The 24287-nt window shown below is 37.1% G+C and overlaps 1 protein-coding gene across 4 annotated transcripts in view; it reads left to right on the forward strand.

Moving 5' to 3' along the window:
* Positions 1-24287, forward strand: part of enox2 (ecto-NOX disulfide-thiol exchanger 2) — a 234891-nt gene that overhangs the window by 42073 nt on the left and 168531 nt on the right. For 2 of the 4 annotated variants that reach the window (XM_059515413.1, XM_059515415.1), the window contains exon 2: positions 16972-17045. The exons of 1 other annotated variant lie outside the window; for it this stretch is intronic. In XM_059515413.1, coding sequence (XP_059371396.1) covers positions 17009-17045 — 37 coding nt within the window. In that variant the 5' untranslated portion in view covers positions 16972-17008. The remainder of the gene's footprint in view (positions 1-16971; positions 17046-24287) is intronic. One more of the 4 variants, XM_059515416.1, reaches the window with a different exon arrangement.

Genomic DNA, 24287 nt, shown 5'->3' on the forward strand with positions numbered 1-24287 from the left:
AATTAAACAACCGCAACAGCTAATCTGAGACATTTGTTCTCCTGTCCTGCTGAAGTTTGTTTTATTTATTTTTTAATACCGATAAAACACAACAGAAGCGTGCAGCACTGGCTTGTGCATCTAGTGGGGCTGCTTTCATTTTTTATTTTTTATTTATTGCTTATTTCTGAGTGTTTTTTCCCACAGGAAATTAACTTAGTCGCAGTGTTATGGGACAATATTGGGCAGAAATTGCTGATCCAATTGCACTACCCTGGGACCAGCAGAGCCATTTTTCTTCGGCAGGCCATTTAATGGCCCTCAGTGATGCAAGGGGGGTCGAAACCCAACAGTCAATTGGATCAGACAGAGATCAGCGATGTGCTCAGTGCCTTGTCCAATGTGTTAGGGGTCTCCTCAGCGAAATGATGGGCTCTTCGTTGTGTCACCTGACCCAGCATCCCATACCTGAACCAGTGTGCACAAAACAATAGATTCTGTTGGTCCAGACCAATCCGGATTGCTCTAAGCAGAGAAATCTATTTTCATTGTTAAAGCAAAAGTTCACCCAAAAATGTAAATTTGCTCAATGTGCTCATCCTAATGCCATCCAAGTTTTAGATGAGTTAGTTACTTCATCAGATTTGGAAAAATGTAGCATTGCATCACTTCTTCACCAATGTATCATTTGCAGTGAATGGGTGCCGTCAGAATGAGAGTTCAAACAGCTGATAAAAACATCACAATAATCAGTTAACATCTTGTTTCTGGTTAAATATGCGACTATAATCCATAATGATGCGTTCTCTGGTTCAGGAAGTCGTTCCGTCTGAATCAGGAGAGAAATCTGCACAGATCAAGCACTCTTTACAAGCCAAAACAGCTCTAAACAAATATGAGGGTGGATTTGATGTGAGAGACAACAGGAGATTGGAAGCGTTATTATGGATTATAGACTCACATTTTAGCTGGAAGAAACACTTAAAACGCTTTAAAGATGGATTTGTTTCTTATAAACACACAGCTTTTGTCTTCTCAAGACGTTAACTGATGGACTGGAGTGGTGTGGATTATTGTGATGTTTTTTTTTAGCTGTTTAGACTCTCATTCTGACGGCACCCATTCACTGCAGAGCATCCATTGCTGAGAAAGCGATGGAAAGCTGCATTTCACCAAATCTTTCGCTCTTCTACATCTTGGATGGCCTGAAGTTGAGTAACTTTTATTTTTCTTTATTTTTTAGGGTGAGCTATTCCCTTAAAAAGGCCATTTTACCAGCGGGCCGCAAATGCATCATGTTTAAAGTTCACTATGTGAACGTATTTTCAAAGCACGGCCAAGCTGTTTCTGTGACCTTCCTAAAGTTAGGCAGCGCGTAGCACCTGCTGTCTGGCTTGATTCCTGAGGGAACGTCCGCACAGCTGGACGGATATAAATTGCCACGGAGGTTATTGTTCTGGCGCTATTTAACCTGCAAAAAGCTTCAGAATTCAGGCAACTTACATCTTTTAGCAGTTTTATTGTTATGTCCTGGACATCCAGGCCATTGGGGAATATTTGATTTCATTTATTGCACTGCTATTTCAGGGAATAATTTCAGTGTTCACCATTGCCATGAGGTGAATGCACCTCGTGAATGTTTCCTTTTTACTGGAGCGAAAGCCATAATTCATTTTTTTTTTTCACAGAGCAAAGGAGCAAAGTGAATAATAAACTGAAGAAGCGCGGTGTAATTTCGGCAGAGGTTCAGATGGACCCACTAACAGGTCAGCAGCCTTCGCCGGTCATTTACATTCGTAGGCACGTCACCCGGAATGAAGCTAATGACCTTAGGTGCCACAATCAGCCTTGATGATGGTGCCCTGCAATATGAAGGAATTGGTATTCACTGTGTCCGCAGAAAACAATGAATTATTAATGGCGAGATTCTCTGCTCTCTGAAGACACGGGAAGGACGGCTGTGGGGTAAATGGTGGAGAGAGAACTGAATATAGAGGTGTCATGAAACTTTGCCTCTCAGTTAGCCCAGATATATTCATTTGAGTGTTTCTGCTTTTCATCAGACATAAACTATTTGTTTAGTACAATCTGAGTAACACAGGTTTATTTTATTTGCCGCTTTTAAAGTTCAGCTTGGGTCTAATAACTTGGGTCTGATGGTACGTTTGATCAATTGCTCGACACTGAAGTCTACCCGGTGCATTTTCAAGTTTGTTTTCTTGTCCAGCATCGATTGAGATGTATTATTTTCTTCATTGCAGTGAGATTGTTGCATGGTTCTCGACCTGCCAAAATCCGCAGATGAGCCACCAGAGACAGCTGTGAATGATTTCTCCATATCGACACATTTTCCTGCCCAGCATGTGGCCACAGCTGTTAAATGGAGCACCTTTGGCTTCTGCCTGGATGTGCAGAACACCATTAGCTCTCCATTTGCCAATCTTAAGGTCTCTTACTGAAAAGAAAACTTTTATCAAATCAGAATGCACAATGTATTGTAACCTATTGTTCAGCAGTCTCAAGCAATCTCAAGATTTGATATCTTATTTTTTATTAATTATAATTTGATTTTGAATATACACAGTTAGTGGTCGACCGATATATCGCCAAGGCCAATATTATCGGCCGATATTTGGCATTTTTCAAATATCGGCATGAGCCGATAAGTTTTTCTGTTTGGCCGATGTGTTAATACTTTCTCGTTTGCTGTCAGCATTAAGCAAATATGCATTTATATAATTTAAACAAATCTTTGAATGACTAATGAACATTTAATTTCACAAACCATACAAACTTAGCTGAATCCAGCTGTGAGATCTTGTGAAGTGTGTATCCAGTATGATCGTGTGTTCTCTGTGTGACGGTCTGTCCGTGTGAATTGAATGCTTTAAACTATAAACTCATGATTTCAAATTATGCTGCGCTTTATGCATTTGCCCACCATCATATTCATGTCATTTTCACTGTGTGCTGTGTGTAAAATGAGGGTTACTCTGACAAAATCTGATTCCCAATGCACACAAATTTCCCAGAATACTGAGTGCCCTGTTGGTTACAGTGTTTACTTTGTTTTTAATTATATTTTTTATTTAATATTTATTATTTGTGAAATTACTGTCATCTAAATTATAAGTATGTTTCTTTTACACATTAATTTTTTAATCCATTGTCAAATGATGTCAATTGATTTCCAATTTCTGAAATATTAATAATATATTTTTTATTAATATATATATATATTTTAATTATATCGGCTTTATATCGGCTATCTGATGCATGCTTATTCTTAAGCAGCCCTGATGTTGATCTTGAATCAAATTGATCCACCATGACAAAGACTGAGTATTTGTGCTGTTTAATGCATTTGAGATGTTGTGTTTTCCCCAGTGCATAACTGACACATCACAGGTATATTCTTCATCTCTAAATGTTCGAAAGTCATGCAAAATATCCATTTTGCTAAACAGATGAAAAACAATTGAATAATAGCTCTAATTAGTTAATGTGTTATCTCTTATCAGTTCAAATGTAGTCTGCTTTCTGTTATTTAATTTAATTTAGTGTTTTAATGCATTAAAGAGCAATTTAGATTGTAATGTTTTAATGTTGTATTAATAACCATAAAAAGGTACAGCTGTCATAAAACCCAAGATAAAGGTTGTGTGGCTAGAAATCTAATGAATGCACAAGTAGCAACCATGTTAAAATGTCTTCATATGTCTTTAAAAAAGGTAATTGTCAGCGCCTATAGCCTTATGGGCAGATGATTAAATAAATGCAACCCTGATGAGCATAAAAAATATTTTTGGCTATTTAATTGCAGGCTTATTATAATAATAATTATTATTATTATTTTTTTTTCAAATAAAAAAAAACAAAAACAAAAGAATAATAATAATAATAAATGCTCTTAAATGTTATTTTTAAATGCCCATATATATTCATTTTTCATATTTTACATTGTAATAAATTAATTCACTTGTAGTATTTAAAACTATATATTTAGTTTTATTAATATTATGTTATTAGCCATAACATAAATAATTGCCTGCTTATTGCTCTAAGCCAGAACAATATTTTAATATGAATGCATCCCTATTTTCCAGTGCTTTCGTCCATATGGTCAGTGTTTTAGTCCTGCCCAGTCTTGACCTTCCAAACAGATGAAAGTGAGCAGATGCCCCGGCTAGTTTTGGAGGTCAGGGGATAATTGATTTGCTAGTTACCCACCATCCAGTGTTAATGTTTCCTAAAATGGCTTTTATAGAGCCGTGTCCTGTGTGGCGGGGCCTTTAGGTGAAGCATGTCACAGCACAAGCGCCATCACTCAGAAGCCAGATATCATCAACACGTCTGGAGTCCCACGGGCTGATTCAGTTGAACGCAGTTCAGAGGAAGATGAAGGCTAATACTGAAGCCATTTACTGTCCGAGTGCCAGTGCTGCTGACTTGACCAATGTTGTGCATTACGGTTCAACTCAATGAAATAGGATTGCTTCAAAAATATTTTTAGGTGACTGATAAAAATGGCATTTGCAGATCCTACTGGTCTCAATTTATGCTCCTTTTTGAGAGCAATAAAAAAAAGAAAAATCAAAAGATCATTCTAATGTGCTGATTTGCTACTCAAAATAAATGTATTATTATTATCAGTGTTAAAAACAGCTTTGCTGCTTTGTGTGTGTGTGTGTGTGTGTGTGTGTGTTTTTGTGGAAATTTTGTGGGATTTTTTGTATATTGTAAAATAAAATACTTGTATTGCTACAAAAAATTCTAGATTTCATATTAGAATAATTTCAAAAGGATCATGTGACACTGAAGACTGGAGTAGTGATGCTGAAAATACAGTTTTGATCACAGGAATAAATTAAATTTTAACAGATATTAAAATGGAAAACTGTATTTAAAATTGTATTAATATTTCACAATATATTTTTTTTTACTGTGTTTTTAATCAAATAAATGCAGCTTTGGTGAGACTTTTTCTCTATATATCACGGCAGTATCTATCAGTTTAAAAGTAGCTATCATTTCCTGTAAATGTGTTTTTCAATCCAGATTTACTTGAACATGTTCTAATAACCTAATTAGTTTTATTTAGTTTGCGCTGCTGTTACAGTAATACCATTATCTTTTATGACTGCTGTAGTCTCGGGCGTCATATTACTGCAGGCTGAAAATCTTTCATGTGGCTCTTCAGTCCTGTTTTGTAGTCATGTTAATTGGTTAATATTTGTTCTTTTAATAGAAACACAAGACAGAACCCATTTAACAGCACAAATGGTGTTGACTTTATGGTTGTGGTCGGACTGAGCATCACATTCTTTAAAGCTCCTGAAGATTTTTATAGTCGTTTGTTTGTGTTTTGTCATCCAGCTTTTTGCACAATTACATTGCTTTTTGTCTTTGTCTTGAACGGAAAGGATCATGTCTGCAAAACCCGCTTTACAGTATTTGTGGATATTTTTAGAAAAGGATGCGGCTCTGGTTATTTCTGCAGTTTAATGCAAACCGGAATGAGTTACGATAATCCCAGTCCCCAGTTTTCACTTAAAGCCGAACATTGGCTCTGAACTGTAAGTGTGTTGAGATCAGGCCAGTCTCTAGAGACGTCGTCTCTTCCTCACAATTGGAAAGCACATTGCAGGTGATAATCGGTGCTCTAAACAATATTCTGATACGCCGTGTGCCCTTTCTGTCACTGTGCTGTGTTGTTTCTATGACAGTGACATATGAGGATAATAACTGCAGATAAAAAGGCCATTTTGGAGGCACTTTCACATCAGAGGCCAAGCCGCGGGTTGTTTCCTATGGTAACAAATGCACCAATTCTGTTAAAATAATGTTCATCATTATAATGATTTGCTCTGGAGGCAAATCACTTTTTGCCAGCGTAGCATTCATTTTTTTTTTTTTCAAATGCAATATAAAGAATTGCACCTCGTATACCTAACTACCTTGTTATGTTTGAATAGGGCACTTTTATTCAGAACATTAAGCATTCTATTATGGAATGTGTTTTTGTTCTGATTTCAGCTGTTGGTTTGTTGATTTTCCGATCTTCACAGGCAGCGGTTGTAGCTGTGGATCTGGTGGAGATGAATAGTGTTAGATTGGCTGATTGGTAATCTCCTCATCTCCGTTGTCTCTGTCTGATAAGGCTGTGTTCATCAGAGGAGGTCCCTGATCTCTGCCATCTGTGGCATCTCAATGCCAATCTCAGGAATAAAAATGTGCTGATCGTATGTTCCCAAAATCATGCAGAAAAATCTGTCCTGTAGTCTGAAGAATGTCCTGGCAACTGGTTTCCACAACAAAATATACAGTGACATTCAAGCTGCAAATGTGTTTATAAATATAACTCATGCTCAAGTCTTCTAAACAACAGCTTTTTAGGAACAGATCGAAATTTAAAGGTATAGTTCACCCAAAAATGAAACATTGAAGCTTAGGGTTGGGTACTAAAACCCAGAGCTAATATAGCACCCCGGTACCTATGGAACCAGTATGCACTGATTTCGGTGGTTCATTTCGGTGCCTCTTAAATGCCTGAGCGATTGATTGAATTATTTGTCTTGGTTCTCCGAAATGTGCATAAGCATGGGCGTCGCTAGGCTTTATTAGCAGGGCAATAGTATTTAGCTCCATAAACTGTACACAAATTTGCAATCGCCTCAGAGTCAGTCCCCTTAAATTTCATATGATACCAGAGTCAGACCGGTCTCCTCTCCGTCTTTCAGCGTGCTCTTCAATCTGCAGCGAGCGGACTCAAACAGAAGACACAAGGTGTGTGTTTATCGAGAGATTGTTAGAATATCTGTATCTGTGCAGTTCTTTGTCAGAAATACTACAGTTTACAAAAGGTCACGAGGGAGCAGTTGGTTTCTCGTCTTCTGTAAAGTTTTTTGCTCCGTTCACTGCTCATCACACCACAGCTGTTTCCTCCAGCGACAATCGAGCCCTTAACACATATGAACACATACTTTAATTACACTTATTTAAATATACTTAATTTGATTATATGTCTTTTATACATACACTACTGTGCAAAAATCTTAGTCTTAGGCAGTCTGTTGTTCACATAACTAATTAAAGACAGTGATAGACAGCCCTCAATTTACATTAAACATTAAAATTTAACATTGTGTAGTATGTATTAAATAATGACCCAGATCATGAAATACATTTATTAGTCTTCGAGTAAGGGAAGCTTGGGAAATGAGAGGCTTTTTTATTTATTTGTTTTTATAGAAGTATTGGATCAGACGCCGTTTAGGCACCGGTACCGTATTAAAAGTATCGAAATGGCACCGGTATCGGATAAAACCCAATCGATACCCAACCCCATTGAAGCTTAAAGTGTACTTGTAGAAACTTTCGGAAGCCTTTCAAAGTATACTCCATTTGATAGTGTGCATTAACACATGCACATTACGAAGAGTCATCTTTGTCCAGTGTCTGCACTGCTTCTTTTTCCATAAGTTATGAGTGACATCTCATAACTCTCTCACTTAAGCGTTTGTCAATGTGGGCTTCTGTTGTTGTTGTTGGAGTCTTTGCATTTTTGTTGTTGCTGATGTTCTGTATTTATTTTCTACTGTGAAACAGTGGCCTGAGCCAGTGTCGCCACCTTGTGGAACAACTGATTAGTGCAAAACCAAGTGTATGTGCAACCTGCACGCAAGTGTTAAGGTTTGCATCAAGTACATTGTATGTGGAGTTTGGTTACCAACAGTTCATCAAAATATCTCCTTTTATGTTCAACAGAAGAAAGAAACTTACATAGGTAGTGCTGGTTGGATTTTTAGGATTCTGGCGGTTTCATGGTTTATGATATTTCTACCGTGACTCCTTTTATGTGAATCAGAATGCATGAAAGCATTTCAGAACCACTGCATTCTAATCACAATCCAAACAAAGATGCTGCATGCAGCCTGAGCAGTTTTTCATGTTCTCTCATTGAAAATTTGCTGCATGAGTTGCAAATCCACTCTCTGACAGCATGTGGCGATTATGGAGCAGCAGCAGTACAGTGTTTCATTGGTTACTGCAATAATCAAAGCAGCGCTATGCTTTTGAATACAACATTAATATGCATAATATAAAAGTAAGATGAAAATAAAAACACTATCTAAAGTTTTCTGAAGACAATCAGTTTCTCTACAGATACATTCTTATAAACACCTCACTCCCGATTCAGTGATTTTATTCAAGTGATATTTACTCAATTTATATTTTTCTTCCAATATTTCACGCATCATGCTGTGCTCTACAGTATTTTCTCCTCTTTGCATTCATCTTCACTGTCTTTTCTCTGGCTTCTGTTAAAAGTTGTTTGCAGTTGGATTATTTTCCTAGTTAAAGAATTAGTTGTGTGTTTTTAACATTAACAACCAGAAGTGTGTGCCGTTTACTGGGATGCCCTCACAATTCACAACACTGTCTATTTTGCGGTTTGCCGTCTTTTTAAAACATCTTACTGTGTGCTCAATTCATGCCAGTTTACCATTAGAACCGATATATCTCCCAGCATTACATTACACTAGGTAGCGCAACACAATATAGTATTGCATTTATTTTCAAAGTAACTTTTCCCAAAACTGGTGAACTATCTCTTTAAGTCATTATTGAGTATTTTTTCCCTGTGGCGTAGCTTTCAAACCTGAAGGGAAAGCTTTTCTGCAAAAGCCATCATGTGGCATCAGAAGACTTGGAATAGCATGCAAGCTTTTTTGTTCGTTTTCTTTTATGCAACTTTATAGCCCTTTGGCATTGAATTCTTTTGCAGAATGGATAACAGTGCTTTGGCCATTCTTCAAAATATCCCTCTCTTGTGTTCCAAGGAAGAAAGAAAATTTAAACTGGTTTGAAATGGCATTATAGAATGAGGAAATAATGACAGTGTCTTCAATCGTGGGTGAACCAATTCTTTAGAATCCCAGAATTCCACTGTAAACATGGCTCTTTCACTAATTTTATCCTGCAGTTCTTTCTGATGCTTGCCATTTGAAAGCCACTTAATTCATTCTCATACCATTGTAAGCCTATCCCATAAAACACACGCACCACTTAGGAGACATTACTTCCAGCAACACTTTCTCGAAATGAATGTTTGTGAGAGGCTAAAAGCTTTCCTTTCTTCACATTACAGAGGAAAAGTCACTGAAAAAGCTTCCAGTTTTACAGTAAAAGCCTCATATGTCTGTTCTCTTCGGTTCTGAAGACCAAGCAGGCATTTGAGGGTTGGTCTTTATGCAACATTTGGTGTGTCTGGCCCACATTTTATGGTGTCTGCTCAGACCGTGAATGTGTAGTATGATAATTTCCCTCTCGGTGGAGAACAGGAGATTGTTTTCAGCACCCGAGCCAGGATTTCTACAGCACTGAGAGAAAGAACATTTAACAGATTTGGCCCAAAGTTCAACTTCTCTGCATTTTGTCTTTTGGCACTGAAGAGAGGGAGCTTTCAGTTGAAGATAGCAGCTGTCACTTTTTAGATGTTTTCAAGTGATAGATTTAATAGATTATTATTTTATCTCTTCACTTCACTGGTATTGCATTGGGTTGGTGAATTATTGAACATTACATGTAGAGATGTTCCCTTGTCATCTGAGCTGTATTGCTGGTAAAAAATAAGACTTAAATCTATTTAGACAACTAATCAATTTTCTTGCTTCTAAAAATGGAAGGGAAAGCGTTTGTGTATTCATAGCAGTAGCAGTGCATCATCATACAGTATGTGACCATGGACCACAAAACCAGTCATAAGGGTCAATTTTCCAAAATTGGATTTATATAGTACATGATCTGAAAGCTGAATAAATAAGCTTTCCATTGATTGTTAGGATAAGACAATATTTGGCTGAGATACAACTATTTTAAAATCTGGAAGGGTGCAAAAAAATCTAAATATGAGAAAATCACCTTGTCCAAATGAAGTTCTTAGCAATGCATATTACTAATCAAAAATTTTAGTTTTGGTATATTTAGAGTAGGAGTTTTAGAAAATATGTTCATGGAACATGATATTTACTTATATCCTAATTATTTTTTGGCATAAAAGAAAAATCAATAATTTTGCCCCATACAATGTATTGTTTGCTATTGTTACACATATACCCAAGCGACTTCAGACTGGTTTTGTGCTTCAGGGTCACATATGATGAACAAGATGACAATTATTAGTGCGTGAATCAAACACACTTAGATTGCAGACAATTTCTGTATTTTTTTCTATTATATACTATATGTGTGCATTGAAAAATCTTAAAGACCTTTAAAAAAATCACATACAGGAACTTCCTCTTGCCTACAGTCAACTATGGTTGCGGTGTCTCTTTTTGAAGGCTCCACCACATTTGTTGGTCTTATACTTTGTCTCATTTTAGAAAAGTAATCATTGTATCATTCCCCTTGAGCCATAAATTACTATAATCTCTTTCTTCTTTTTTTTTTTTGGAATGTACCTGTTACTTTTCTGAAATAATGCTGCTTTGATGAAGCATTTTTTTTTTTAGAATGTTGGTAACCAAACAGGTTCCATAGTATTTTTATTTCTTCCATATTATGGATGTCAGTGTGGACCAACAACTGTTTTGTTACCCACATTCTTCAAAATATCTTCTATGTTTAGCCGAAGAAAAAAACTCATACAGGTTTGTAGGGTTTCATCTAAACCTAGAGTATTTTAGTTTAATGTTTGCCTTTATCAGCAGACCGTGTTTCAACTTGAAAGTTGAAAATACTTTCAGTGTTCAATCACTGTATGGTGATATTTGGTTTTTAATAAAAATCTTGCTTTGACTTGTCTCAAAACCTGCTGAGCTGTCTACCTAGACAGAACTTTTAGAAAGCATAGTCATGAAATACGCCAGTAGGTGCGTTTACATGGACACTTTTTGCTTCCATCGGAATTAATTCATTCTGATTGACGAATCCGAACGTAGTGTTTACATGAACACTAAATAAAGTGATCGGGTTGACATGCGCGTTTACATGTCACAAGCTTCTGATCGGATTTACTCTTTTGACATGCGCACACTGCATGAATATACACAGGTTCCCGCTGCTGTTGCATACTGTTTTAAAAAGCACACGTGATATTTATCTACTTCGGGTCCTAATTAGGCGACGACCAGCACATGAACTGTTGTGCTGCTTAACGTTACTTAAAAAACAAAAGGTGTAAAAGTGCCCCTTCCCTCACCCAAAATTAGCCGTTTGTTGATGAGAGTCTTAAACGAGGACTGGTGGGACGTGGTCCAGTTCCACTTCACATACGCTAATTTTTTTTAATGACAGGACACTTTATTCACCAGGAAGAAGAGCTCGTTCCGCGTGTCATACGTCATTACGCTATTTCTACGTCACTGCGCATGCGCAGTACTTTCCCGTTTCGGGTTTCAATCCAATCAAGTGTTTACATGTCCTCTCGCTCAGATTACAAAAGGAATAAACCACTCCTTACAATCCGATCAAAATTTTAGTCGGATCTGGCCAATTCAATCCGATTGACGTGTTTACATGTGACTTTTTTTATTCTGATTGTGGTTCTTGTCCTATTACGATCGGATTAGTAGTGTCCATGTAAACGCAGCTAATGATTTGCCTTGGATTTGTGACAGAACCGTTGTCATATCATTACTGCTTCCGAAACAAGAACCTGGGCAAATCTGTAAGTAGAAATCCCAGCATCTGTTCCACAAGTAAATGGCATTGGAAATTATTTATTAGATTGTGTATTTATTCTTTTCCCAATGCAGAAGCATTGAAGGTTGGTCAAGAGGCATGTATATGTTGTCTCATTTCTTGGCACTTCCAATCTTGTTGACTAAATATACCCTCATTTGAGATGTATCTTCTGCTTGCTAGGAGGCAAGATGATGTCTGTTTCATGCTGGCCAGTGCCATGACTGAATCATTTTCACTGGGCCACTGACTGAAATCTAACCTCGGATGAATTCAAATGCATTTTTAATGTCCATTTTGCCAAAATGCAGTCTTATATGCCTCATAAGTTCAAACACGTTGCTAACAGCCCTGCAAGCTACAGTCGAGTTTGAGGAATAGACATTGTATAGTGGTGTTCATCACAAGGAAGTATTTTTTGCTAACGTTTTTCTGTCAGTTATGACTGCTGCAACCAATCACGTTCCTCTCCCTCCAGGCTCAACCTCAGACTACAGACTGAACCAGACCCGTTTGTTTTAGACACTTGAATTCACTTGCTGCATTTAAGGCACAAGATCAAAGGCACAGATTTATTAGAGCACTGATAAAGGTGCTGTAAGCTATTTTAAATAGAATTCCACTCCACTTAGCCACTACGAATGGGAATGTAAGGTTTGTGGCTCTGTTTCTGATTATCATTCTTTAAAGATTTAATTACCAATACTTTTTCCTGGCATGGAAATGTGCCCTATCTACTTGTCTAAATGCATATTTTAGATTTTGCTGTGAGGAATTCATCCATGCATATATTTAATCTTCACTTTTTTTGGACTCACACCGTCCGAATTCCAAATGGCTTTTTTACACACTTCGTGAATGGTACACCAGTTAATAAATGGAACCGGTGATGTCCATTTGTGATCACGTGATCCTGGTTTACGAGGTCTTGTGATGCATTTTAAAGCATTTGAAATGTTTAACAGTAAAAAAAGACTCTATTAGACAACATTTGTATAAAATAATAATAAATATTTATTTACTCCTACAAAACTTTTGTTAATTTGCAGGGAATTGAAACGGCTTTTGAATGAGCACTCGCTGTTCACTTTCACTTTTGATTTCGCGTTCACAAGTTCTCTGTGTAAACTAGGGAAATTTACTGGAAATTTTCTATACCTTAGCAACCCTACTGGAAATGGAGCACATTTTTTTAGATTAAATATTTTTCAGTGAGCTCTGGATCTGTTGAGCAAAATCCTCCACCGTGGTCTTGTCAGTCATCTCTCCTTAATCTCGACCTGTGATCGGTCGAATCTGACTCCTGCAGCTTGTGTTGCCTAGTACCAAAAAGATGGTAACATACTGTAACATGGTAACATAAACTTGAAATCAAACATTTGGGTTGAATTTGCATGTATTTGTCAAGTGGTTTTAACCATTTGAAGTATAGATAATCTTAGTGTCCTCTCTGTCTGCTAACATGCAGCACCTAGTCAACAAATGTTTTATAATATATATTATTTGTATATTTAAAAAAAATTATTGTTTGTATAGTTATCGGTGCTGATAAATATGGAAACCGATTAATCGGTTTAAGTCATTGCAATTTCAGGAGTGAGGTTCATTCTGTACATACACAAAACTCCCATATTTAAATGCAGCTGTCAGTCCTGAGACTTTACAGTATGTATATGGCCATTTTGTCATGTAGGACTTCTCCAATTATTTAGTCTGCTTAAACCCACCAGTGCAAGCTCATGTTTATCTGCCTCCAAATCTCAACATCCAATCAACAGTCTTTGCCCTACATTTTTTGATAACCCATAAAAAGTTCACTAGTCTTAAATATTTTAACTGTTATAGCAGTCTTAATTATCATTTTAAGAAGTCTTACATTATGCAATGAAAGAACAAGAATTGCAATATGCCCTTATCATTATTACACTTCAGGGCCCGTATTCATAAAGAATCTTAATGCAAAAAGTAGCTCCTAGTGAAAAAATTCTAAGAAAATTCTTTTACTCTTAAAATTAAAGAAAAAATCCTAGTAAAGAAAAAAGTAATTCAGAAAGCATCTTAACCCTTAAAAGAGGTCTTAAGGTCAAACTTGTTAGGAGCACAGACGAGGACTTTTAAGAGGCTTAAGAGTTTCTTCAGCAGAGGAGAAAATGGCAGAAAGACGAAGAAGAAATGTGTTGCAGACAATGGATGACAGTGAGTTAATAAAACGCTATGGATTAGATCGTGCAGGGATCATCTTATTAGAGACGTGCTAACATCTCCGACACAGCACAGAAATGGCATAGCGCCAGAAATTAATCACTACATTACGATATTTGGCAACTGGGAAAATGCAACAATGCAATAGTGATGATTTGGGTCTGACACAACCTTCTGTAAGCAGAGTGATCACACAAACAATTACAGCACTTTCTTATTGTGTCGCAGTTCATTTCGTTTCCACTGGACATTCCCACCTTGCAGGCTCAAAAAACTGCATTTATGAATATAGCAGGCTTATAGGTGCGCACAAGCAGGGGGAAGGAACCGTTAATAGTTTGTGCTATACGCTCCCATGTCTGCTTCTTGTCCCTTGCTGTGACACCCGGCCCGAATCTTCCTTTAAGAATGGCCTTGTGTTCATCCACTAACTGGGCTAACAGTAAACACTGTTCCTCTGTCCAGTCTGGCTTTCTCGCCCTTCTTGGTTTTGATTCCATGTTTGATACATTAAAATCAACATTCAAACCGCCACTTAAATAGGACAGCAATCACTGTAATTGGAAAGAGTGGAACAATTTTTATCATTCTAAGCCAATCAAATACCTTATAGGAAATTAAAAGCATGGTAAATAAAAAAAGGATTTATATACACACATATAATGTGTGTGTGTGTGTGTGAGAGAGAGAGAGAGAGAGAGAACGGTCAAATAGGAAAAATTACGCATTTAATTTAAAATGAGAATTAGAATAGACCCTATACTTAAAATCACTATTTTTTTCCTTCTTGGACAACCAACCAATCACAGTCTTCAAAAGATTGTGTCATACATAGCAACGGGGTCAACCCCGCCTCCTCACTAAGATGAAAGGTTTTGTCTTTTCCTTACTCAGAGCTGCTCTCAGATCGGTCCCGAATCGCTCTTAAGCTAAGACTCCTACGTAAAAGTTTTTAAGCTAAATTAAGAGTTTTCTGAGAGGATTCTTAGAATCTTTATGAATACGGGCCCTGAAGGCTATGAAGTAATGAAACAAATGGTTGCATTATTGCGTGGTGGCACGTTCTACAAGTTTATTGTGTCAGAGAGCTTTGCAGTCATAGTATTGCTGTGATCTACTATTGATGAATTATAACAATGTTTAATTTAGGACGGCTGTAAAATTGCATATTTTTTTAATGAGCATCTGGGAGAGATAATCATAAACAAGCCCAAAATGCATTTGGACTTTCAAAGTTTTGTGTTTTAAGTCCCACATTACACATAAAATCTTTATTGGTTACACAATAAATTAGATTTTAATTAAAAGTAAACTCTTGTAGCTCCTTGTCATAGGAAGGAATATCTAAGAATATTATCACATTCACACTATATATATTGTACTGATATTGTTGCAATTATCTTTTTATTCCTTTTTTTGTTTATTTATTTTTCCATTTACACAATCTCATCTCTTTTCTTCTCATTTTCTGTTATTTTTGTGGTGCTGTTTGTTCAGTTCAAGCTGGACATTTCTAATAAAAGCAGTGTGATTTAGGTCTGGCCACCCAGAGACTTGGGGGCAAATGGTGACTTGGACAAATGTCAAGAGGTTAGAGTTCATTACCATGTTGTGGGCAAAGGGTCAAAGAGGAAATGACAGGTGGATCTTGGACTTACTGCTATTTGAAACTCTCCAGACTCACATGCTTCTGTACTGATCAAAATACATGAGACCAGTCACTGCAAAACAATCATTCCTGTCTAGACCAGGTTGTTTTTTGATTGCGTTATTGGCTGACTCTTGATTTCATAATATAATATGTTTCCAGAACGCTGCTCTCTCTATGAATCTGTGAATCAAAGCATTCACAGACCAAAGTGATGAAAGACGGCACTCATGATTTCTGACATTTCATTTATAGATCTGAATGAAACCTAGATATATGATTGCAGTTTTGAAACGCAAAGATGCATAATGTTCATTCATATCGTCTGTCCTTTATGCATTTTATTTCATAGTTTGAAAAGTATAAATGTAGAACAGGTTGGAATTTACACTCTTCAAGCCTTCAGCAAGTTAGTTAGCCTTTAGCTTACAGACGGACTGCAATATTATATGGTTTAAATCTGACATTTGTGGAAGTTGTTTGTTTAATTTGAATACATAGATCATCTACGGAAAAAACCTCCTTGGTTTTATGTGCCTTATAACTATTTACTTCTGTGCAGAATTTATCATCAGGGGGCCAGATTCACAAAAATCCTCCAAAGATAAATTCTAAGATGTTTCCAAGTGTATTTACTGAAAAAATTCTGTATTCTTTTCTTTAGAACATCTTTTGTTAAGATGAAAATGACAGGCTTTGTGTTGTCTGATTGTATGACTCCACAAACTTGCTAAACACACTTACCGTCATTTTGCACTGTCGATAGGTTAGTGAACTAACCCTTTAAGAAGCAAGTTAAGAATATTCTTAAATGTTTTAGGGAATACAAAACATTATTGACCACTTAAGAATAATTTTAACAAGTCATTTGATTTTGTAAATCCAGTCCAGGATGCTAAAAGAGCACCAGAATAACATTTAGCAACACATATTGTGCAATGTCCCTCACATTAAGCTATTGAAGCAAAAATATAAGACACAAAATTATAATAAATTCTTATCTTCACAGTTTTTATGACGGGGGCTGTTTTGCTGAAGACTGAGACTGTAGGAGTCACACAGTGACCTGCGCTGCCACAAATATGCAAGAAGCAGCAGCTAGATAATTCTATTGTCATGAAGGACAAAAAAACATTTTTAATAAAAATGCAAAATGCCTGGGAAGAAATATTTATGCCTGGTAAATAAACTCAGCTCACCCGCTATCGGGAGCTGAAGTAAACAGTTAATTTTGGACTCTGGCTGTTCTTGAATCGGATGATCCCAGGCGACTTTGACTACTAAACTGCTGTGCATTATGGATGTTTTGGATTTATTAGGATGTTTGTTTCTCGCTGAATTAAGATTGCCTTCTCCAAGACGTGTACTGTGCTGATGGAAAGCCATCTGTGGTTCTATGCTCACAAGACGTCCAACGTCCAAACGCAGCTAAGCCTGTATTGTCTTCTTAACAGGGTGCCGTCACCGGGAGATTGAGCATCTGCTGAACACATGATGTTCAAGGACTACAGATCTGCTCGAGCTGTAGGTGAGTTGATATGCATTCTTCTGTCTGCTTGATGTACCGTCAGAGACCCTTTAAGCTTCTCATTCACAGACAGAGTCTAGATCTCATGGCAGAGAAAGCATTTGTTGGCAAGATCTCTGCTGCACACCTGATAAGGCTGTCAGTGTCCCCACCAGAGGCTGCTTCTCAATAATAAGAGCTTTCTTCGCCAGTTCTTTGGCATTTATTCTGTCATGAACAGGTGGAAATGTCTGCCCTTCCCTTTCACTTCTTGTTTGCGCTTTCTAAAGGACAGGAAGTTTAGATTTCAGATCTTTTATTGTTAAGTTGTGAGAGATGAAGCTTGTAAGGTGAGCTGCTTCAGAGGTGTGTTTGTGAGCCAAGAGGAAAGTATAGGGTTTAGTCTGATATTAGAGCGTATTAATAGCCCAAATGTTAATGTCAGTGGAGAACTGCTGCTTTTTGGAGGATAAATCACGAAAGCAGGGTTTCTGTATGAAATGCCAGATGGCCATTCTGTTCAATCTCTTGTGTAAACCCTATCTGAACTCTCCATTTTTTATCTTTTTCTGTGAGATAAAAGCTTTGTGCTCGTTAAAGTGACTCGTTTAGTTGTATTTTTAATGCTAAATGCTTTCAAAGCCATCTTAGCTTGGTTTTGACATCTGACAGACAGGTCTTCAATCGCACAGCGGAGTGAGTGTTAGAAATCAAATCCTGACAGGAGGATTGAGCCGAGCGACTGTGAGGGAACCAAAGGCTTTAATTTCTGGAAGGCATGTGGAAGATGAGCTTTGTGTGGGCCGAGCCGGTCGGCTGGCTGGTGTCCGGCCTGTCACATACTGCAGCTGTATGGGGGCAGATTGCCTCGTTTACACTGGAGCTTTTCTTCCACGTTCACCTTATCTAGCCCAGCGCACAGCTACAGACTTGACTGATGACTAACTGTTTTGCACAATCAAGGACAGCCGATCCGGGAGCACTTTTTAGTGCTTTCTCATAAGGTAATGCCAACTTTATTGAATGCTGGTTACAAATAGAGAACTGACAGCACTGGCTGATGCATATTAAGGTCAATGTGAAATCAGAATTGTATTTAATGCACATATTGTGAACCTCCCAGTTCTTGATGTTGCATATAAAAGATTGTGGTAGTAGTATTTCATTAGAATGTTCAACATCAACAACAAATCAATTCTTTTAAATCAGTTCTGAATACATCTTTCCTTTTTCTACTGATGTGTGACTGATATTATTAACCAACAGCTAAGTATTTATTTGTGCAGTCTGGCTCTATTCTGGCATTATCAAAAATCGCATCATTTTGGCTGATTATTTGATCTGGGCCATGTATTTATCTACAATTACGCTACTATTCAAATTCAAAAGTTTGTGATCAGTGTTTTTTTTAAGAAATATTTTTCAGCATTGATGCATTAAGTTCATCAGATGTCACAGTGATGACATTTTATAAGGTTTCAAAAGATTTAATTTTTACTTTCTATTTTTCTATTTCTACTTTCTAAAAAAAAAAAAAAAAAAAAAAAAAAAATGGTTTCCACAAAAATATGAAGCAACACAACTGTTCCTGACATTTATTTATTATAAAATTATTATTTACTTTTTAACAGGATATTAGAATGATTTCTGAAGGATCATGAAACAAGGAGTAATTATGCTGAAAATTCGGCTTTGATTACAGGAATAAAAGACTTTTTATTACATATACTCACATTTAAAAACTGTTATTTTAAATTGCAATAATATTTCACAATATTGCTGTGTTTTTGAGCAAAAAAATGCAGCCTTAAGCACAAGAGACCTCTTATGATCTTAAAACCATTAGAAAATCTTACTGACCCCAAACTTTTGAACAGCGGTGTAACTTCTACAGGTGGCAACAGGTCAAACGTAACATTATTTTTGACATTCTTTGTAACAAAATATAGGTTTGGTAAGCTTGTCGAAATGTGCACATGCTTCAGATACTTGGCCTTGTGATTTGTGCACATATGTTTTGACAAGCTGAGTTCATTTTGGGAGTAAAAATATCTTTTAACAGCACTAGTAGTGATTTTTCAAGTGAAAGAGGACTCTTAGAACACAATTGTACAACAATTTGTTTTCAGGGAAATCCAAGTAAGTCAAATAGGATCCCGGTCGGAGTAATTCACACTGTTCCACCTCAGTGCCAGTACGAATGGTTCTGGCAACTTGGAAAGAATTTTGTCTTTTAGACTAATATGCTTTCCTCTCTCACAAATCTCTGTTGCCCTTTCTTATAAATGGCCGTTTTGCTATTGCCTCAAACTTAAATAATGGAGATGCCAGAGGCTGGAGAGTTCAACTTTACACCTAGTTGGTTTTGTGTGAAGAGTTGCAGGACTCGTGTTGGCTGGAATGTCTGCGTTAATCAGTCCTTAATGGATCTGGAGGTCTCATCGAACTGTCTTTGTAAAATAACACAAGCATGGTTTTGCATTATTCTGTTGCATGATTGAATGCCTGCTATTAATTTAGTGTTTCTTTGCCTTTATATAAAAATTATAGTTCAACCTAAAATGAACATTTGCTTTTAATTTACTCATACTTTGGTCATCCAGATAGTTGGTAGGTTTTTTTTTCTTCAGCTGAACAGTAAAGAAGAGTTTTAGCCAAAACTGTGGGCCTTGGTGATTCATAAAATCAAAGTCAATGACTGCCTGTTTTGAGAATAACAAAGCATATTAAGGAAGACAAAATTAATACTCGTGGCTCCTGACGATATAATGAGGTCTTATGAAAAGAAATGATTGACCTGTGCAAGAAACTTCTTTACAACATTATTACCTGTAATCCAGAGCCTCGGGCAAATCTGTACAATCTTTCAATAAACTGGTTCTGTACTGCTTGAGCTGCGAACTGTGAACTGAACTAGTTCACTAAAAGGACCTGTTCAGAAGAATGTCTTGTTTGTGATCCGAATATCACTCCAGACCGTTTGCCTGACACTCTGGATTACAGGTAATAATTAGGGATGGGCGTTTTCCACAAATATCACATTCGAATATTTGAGCTCACAAAAAACGAATATTCGAATATTCGTTTATTTAAATTAAGTTTAATGAGTCAGACGTTATTTTTCAGCAACATTTGTTTTCGTCATTTTGAACAAGCTTACAATAAGCTTGAACATTACACATCGTGTTTTGTAGCTGAAAACCTTTAACAATGCGTGCAAACAAACAAAAGTACAGATTAAAGGCAAAAAAAAAAAAAAGTGAACAAAGATAACACGTAAAGCAGCCTGCAGCAATTAGGCTATTATACAGAATGTAGCTTACACTTAACTTTTAAACTGTCAGCAAATCTTTTTTTCTTTTTTTCTATTGTTTCAAATGTTCTTGTTAAGAAATACGGGCATGTAAACATGATTGGGGGAAAGTCGGCTCCTTAGTCTGTTAACAATAAGGCCGGCCGCAGAGAAAACACGCTCTGACGACACAGACGTTGTCAGATCTCACAAATAACGGTGTGCTAAGCGAATAAGTTTTGTGAAGCGCTTCGTGTTTTGGTTTCACCACTGAATGGGATCCTCATCTGGTGGAATACATGGCTCCAGCAAGAACTGTTCCCACTCGTCTCGGCTGGACTCTCTGTAATCATCACTGGAGAACTGGCTCAGCCTTTTCTGACGAGTGGGCATTGCATCTTCTTCATCGTGGCGACTGCATCCGCACCACTCGCATCAAGGAAAATGTTCTGATAATGTTCAAAAAAGTTTTTTTTTTCTTACTTCTCATGTTTTCATCGAGAAACCTGAGATGTTTGTGCCGAGGGTCTAGGTCAGACGAGAGAAGAGGAGTTTTCACTGCATTCTCCAAGTTAGCAGTGTTTATTCGTTGCTTGAGAGATGCTGCAACAATGTTCTTGGATCACTTTCTGTGATTCTCCACGGCATATTTGAAGTACTAGAAGACCGCAGTTCTTTTAGGGGGCGTTCACATATCGCGTCTTTTGCATTCTCAATTTCGTTATTTCCAATGTAGGCGCGCGGTATGCGCGCTCATAATGGAAGCGACGCGGTCGCGTTTTTTCCAGGTGCGTCCGCACTGCATCGAGTTAAAAACATCTCAACTTTCAGAATGCCGCAAGCGCACCGCAGGTCATGTGACAAGAACTAAACATTCAGCTTCATTCTTTCCTGTAACCACGTTGAAAGCTCAGCCGAGATGAAGGAACAGCTGATCATAGCTGTATATGGATTGCCATTTTGAAATAAATTTAGTAGCAGAGCTACTGAAAGCGATTTTTTTTGTGCTGCAAATCCATTTATCCTTTGCTGAAATTTCCGCGTCTTCATGGAGAGAACGCGTCGCTTCAGGAGCGCTTCTGCCCGAGCGCTTTGGAAAGAAGGAGAAAGCGGAGCGCATAGCCTTTTCCACGCCTTATTAGGCACGATATGTGAATGGCCCCTTCTACAATCATTTCTCTTCCTAAGACCTCAATATATCATCAGGAGCAACAGGTATTCATTTTGTGTTCCTTGATATGCTATTTTTGTCATCAAAGGTAGGCAGCTGATTATTTGCTTTTTAAGACGCACCAAAAACCACAGTTACAGCTAAAAATCTTCTTTACCGTTCCACTTAAAGCGTCATTGCAAAAAATTAAAAATAATAATAACAATTTTAATTTGCCTCTTGGAATGTGAGCTGAATCTTCCTGGTTTTAAAATGTCCAAAACACCAAATGGCATAAAACTGCAGCTCTGCCTGCCAAAATTCAACCTCTAAAACTGTTAAAATGTTTTAACTGACTTCCTCGTGGAACCCAGCATTATGAACCGAACACGGTGTCCTAAAGTTGAGATTTCCTACTGCTGTAGGGGTCTGGCTTCGAAGAGAACTTCACTTCAGCTGTCTTACCTTAGCCATATTTATTTGTTTAGTAGGTCTAATGAAGTTATAATATTGACATTATCTCATCTTACCCAGCACCACTCAGCCCTTGCACCACTTGGAAAGACTATAACATCTCCTTGACAAAAAAAAACAAATCCTGCTTTTAGCAGTTCTGGAAAAATGTCATCAGGATTCATTTGAGATCCCTGAAAATTACGGTGTCATTAGTGTTGCTGAACAGGCCACATCTAAAAATGTAAGTAGAACAATAAGACATTTTTTAACTGCTTTAAAGAACTAGATGAATTCAGCTGCCAGTTTATTTAATTTATTTTTTGCTTTACATTTTTTTTTTTTTACATGTATGCCTTTGACAGACACGTTTATCCAACTAAGCATCAGTTCATGCATTCACTGGGAATCGAACCCATGACCTTGGTGTTTGTAGCGCCACGCTCCACTGTTGGAGCTACATGAATGCCTGATTGCCTGTATTTGATGATTTCTATGCAGTGAATTGCTCTGAACATAGTTGAAATTCTCTCTTTGTCTGATTTTCAAGGCCTTCAGGATTTATATTTAGGTTATAGGCCAAATAATGGGCAGAATTCCAGTTTAGCTCTTGGGATTTTAATTGCTTTTGTGACCCAGTAATGGAAGCTTTAGAATTTTTTTTATTTAATTTTTTTTAATTATTATTATTATTATTACAAAAGAGTTATTTATGCATTTTATGCAATCTGGCTCTATTTTGACACATAAAGTAAATGTTACACCTTCTAATCAATGGATGGATAAATCCTCTTGATGAATAGATGTCTTGCCGACACTTTTTCGTATTAAAAATCCTGAGAAATGGGTTGCAAAGGCAATTCATGCCGACTTGACTGGCTGATATTATGATGATATAAAACCAATTAATCCATGTATACGAAATATTTATATTGATGCACTTCATTAAGAATATCTGAAAAGAGAAAATTTACAAATTGCCTTGCTTTACTTGAGTCACATATCTATCTATAATTACACTTCCATTCAAAAGTGTTGCATTCTAGGTATTTTGCTCCCATCTAATGCAATATTAATCCTTTTTTTTTTTTTGCCTGTGGAAGAAAACTTTTGAAATCGGGAATAAAATAAAAGTAGAGTCAGTCCCTCAACTTGGCATGAATTAAATAAGAGCTCAGAGCAGCTTTTAATCATTCTCTGTGAGGTGAGAGAATTTATTACATGCTGCCTTGAGAAACTTTGGCCTGTTTTTATTGTGTTCAACTTATTAAAACATGAACACCATATGTGTGACTAACAGGACATGGGAAATGAACAAGCACCCTTCCAAAGATCAACCAAAAACATCTGTGTCACACAAAGTCGTATTATTGTGTAGAATCGGGATTCGGGCTGTTTTTCAGCCAAAGGCAAGCTGCTCCAGCCAGGGGCATCGATGCCATCAATGAAAGATCTAGCTCACCTTTGTAAAGGTGAATTTTCTGTCAAACTTGGTTAGGTCTTTGCTGGCCCTTTCCTAAAGCATAAATGTAAACCGAAAAGCAAGATACTAGCATATTATTAGTGTTAATTGTACCTGTTGGCTGTATAATATGTGATGTAGTACACTGAAATTTGAGGGAAACCGTCTGTTCGATTAGAGTAAATGAAAGGAAAGTGCACTGCTCAGACAGACTTTGATTGCTCTTATTGGGCTAATTTACAGATAAGAGTCGTGACATGCAAGAAAGCTCTTATGTGGAACCCTGTCTTTAATGAACCATTGTTTTTCCACCTAAGCTTAATAACATATTATAGTAACATATCAAAGTCCACGCTTCCAGTGCTTTTAATGTGTCACTTTGATGCTGTGATATTTAAATGCCTCGCAGCACAACTGATTCAGGCGCAGCTTTGGAATATTCCTACGCCACCAAAACAGCGGCATGCTACATTTATTTCCCTAATTGCATGAAAACTGTTTAAAACGAGTGCCGAAACCACAAAAAGGCTCGTTTTACCACTGAAAAATCATCTTGACAGCTGTTTGTATTCCCTTTGGCTTTGGGATATTCAGAGCTAATTGTTAAGAATGCCAAAATAAACAGTTTGTAATGAACATGCCAATGTTTGCATCCATGCACATCAAAAGAATTCCAAAGGAAAGCGGATCGTGCCAAAAACGATGGCCAGTGTTGATGTCCAGGAAAGCCGAGGGACTAAGTCGACTTTGTATCAGGATACACGAGGGCGGTGTGCCAAAACAAGCTAATTATATTTCCATCTAACATCTAAGAATATAAATAGGCTCCTGAGCAGTACACTTGATCTACTGTAGATATTTCAGCCCCACCATCTAAATTCTTGAATTTGCTTCAGTATGCTAATG

The sequence above is a fragment of the Carassius carassius genome, chromosome 29 (assembly GCF_963082965.1).
Source record: "Carassius carassius chromosome 29, fCarCar2.1, whole genome shotgun sequence".
Classification (NCBI taxonomy): Eukaryota; Metazoa; Chordata; class Actinopteri; order Cypriniformes; family Cyprinidae; genus Carassius; species Carassius carassius.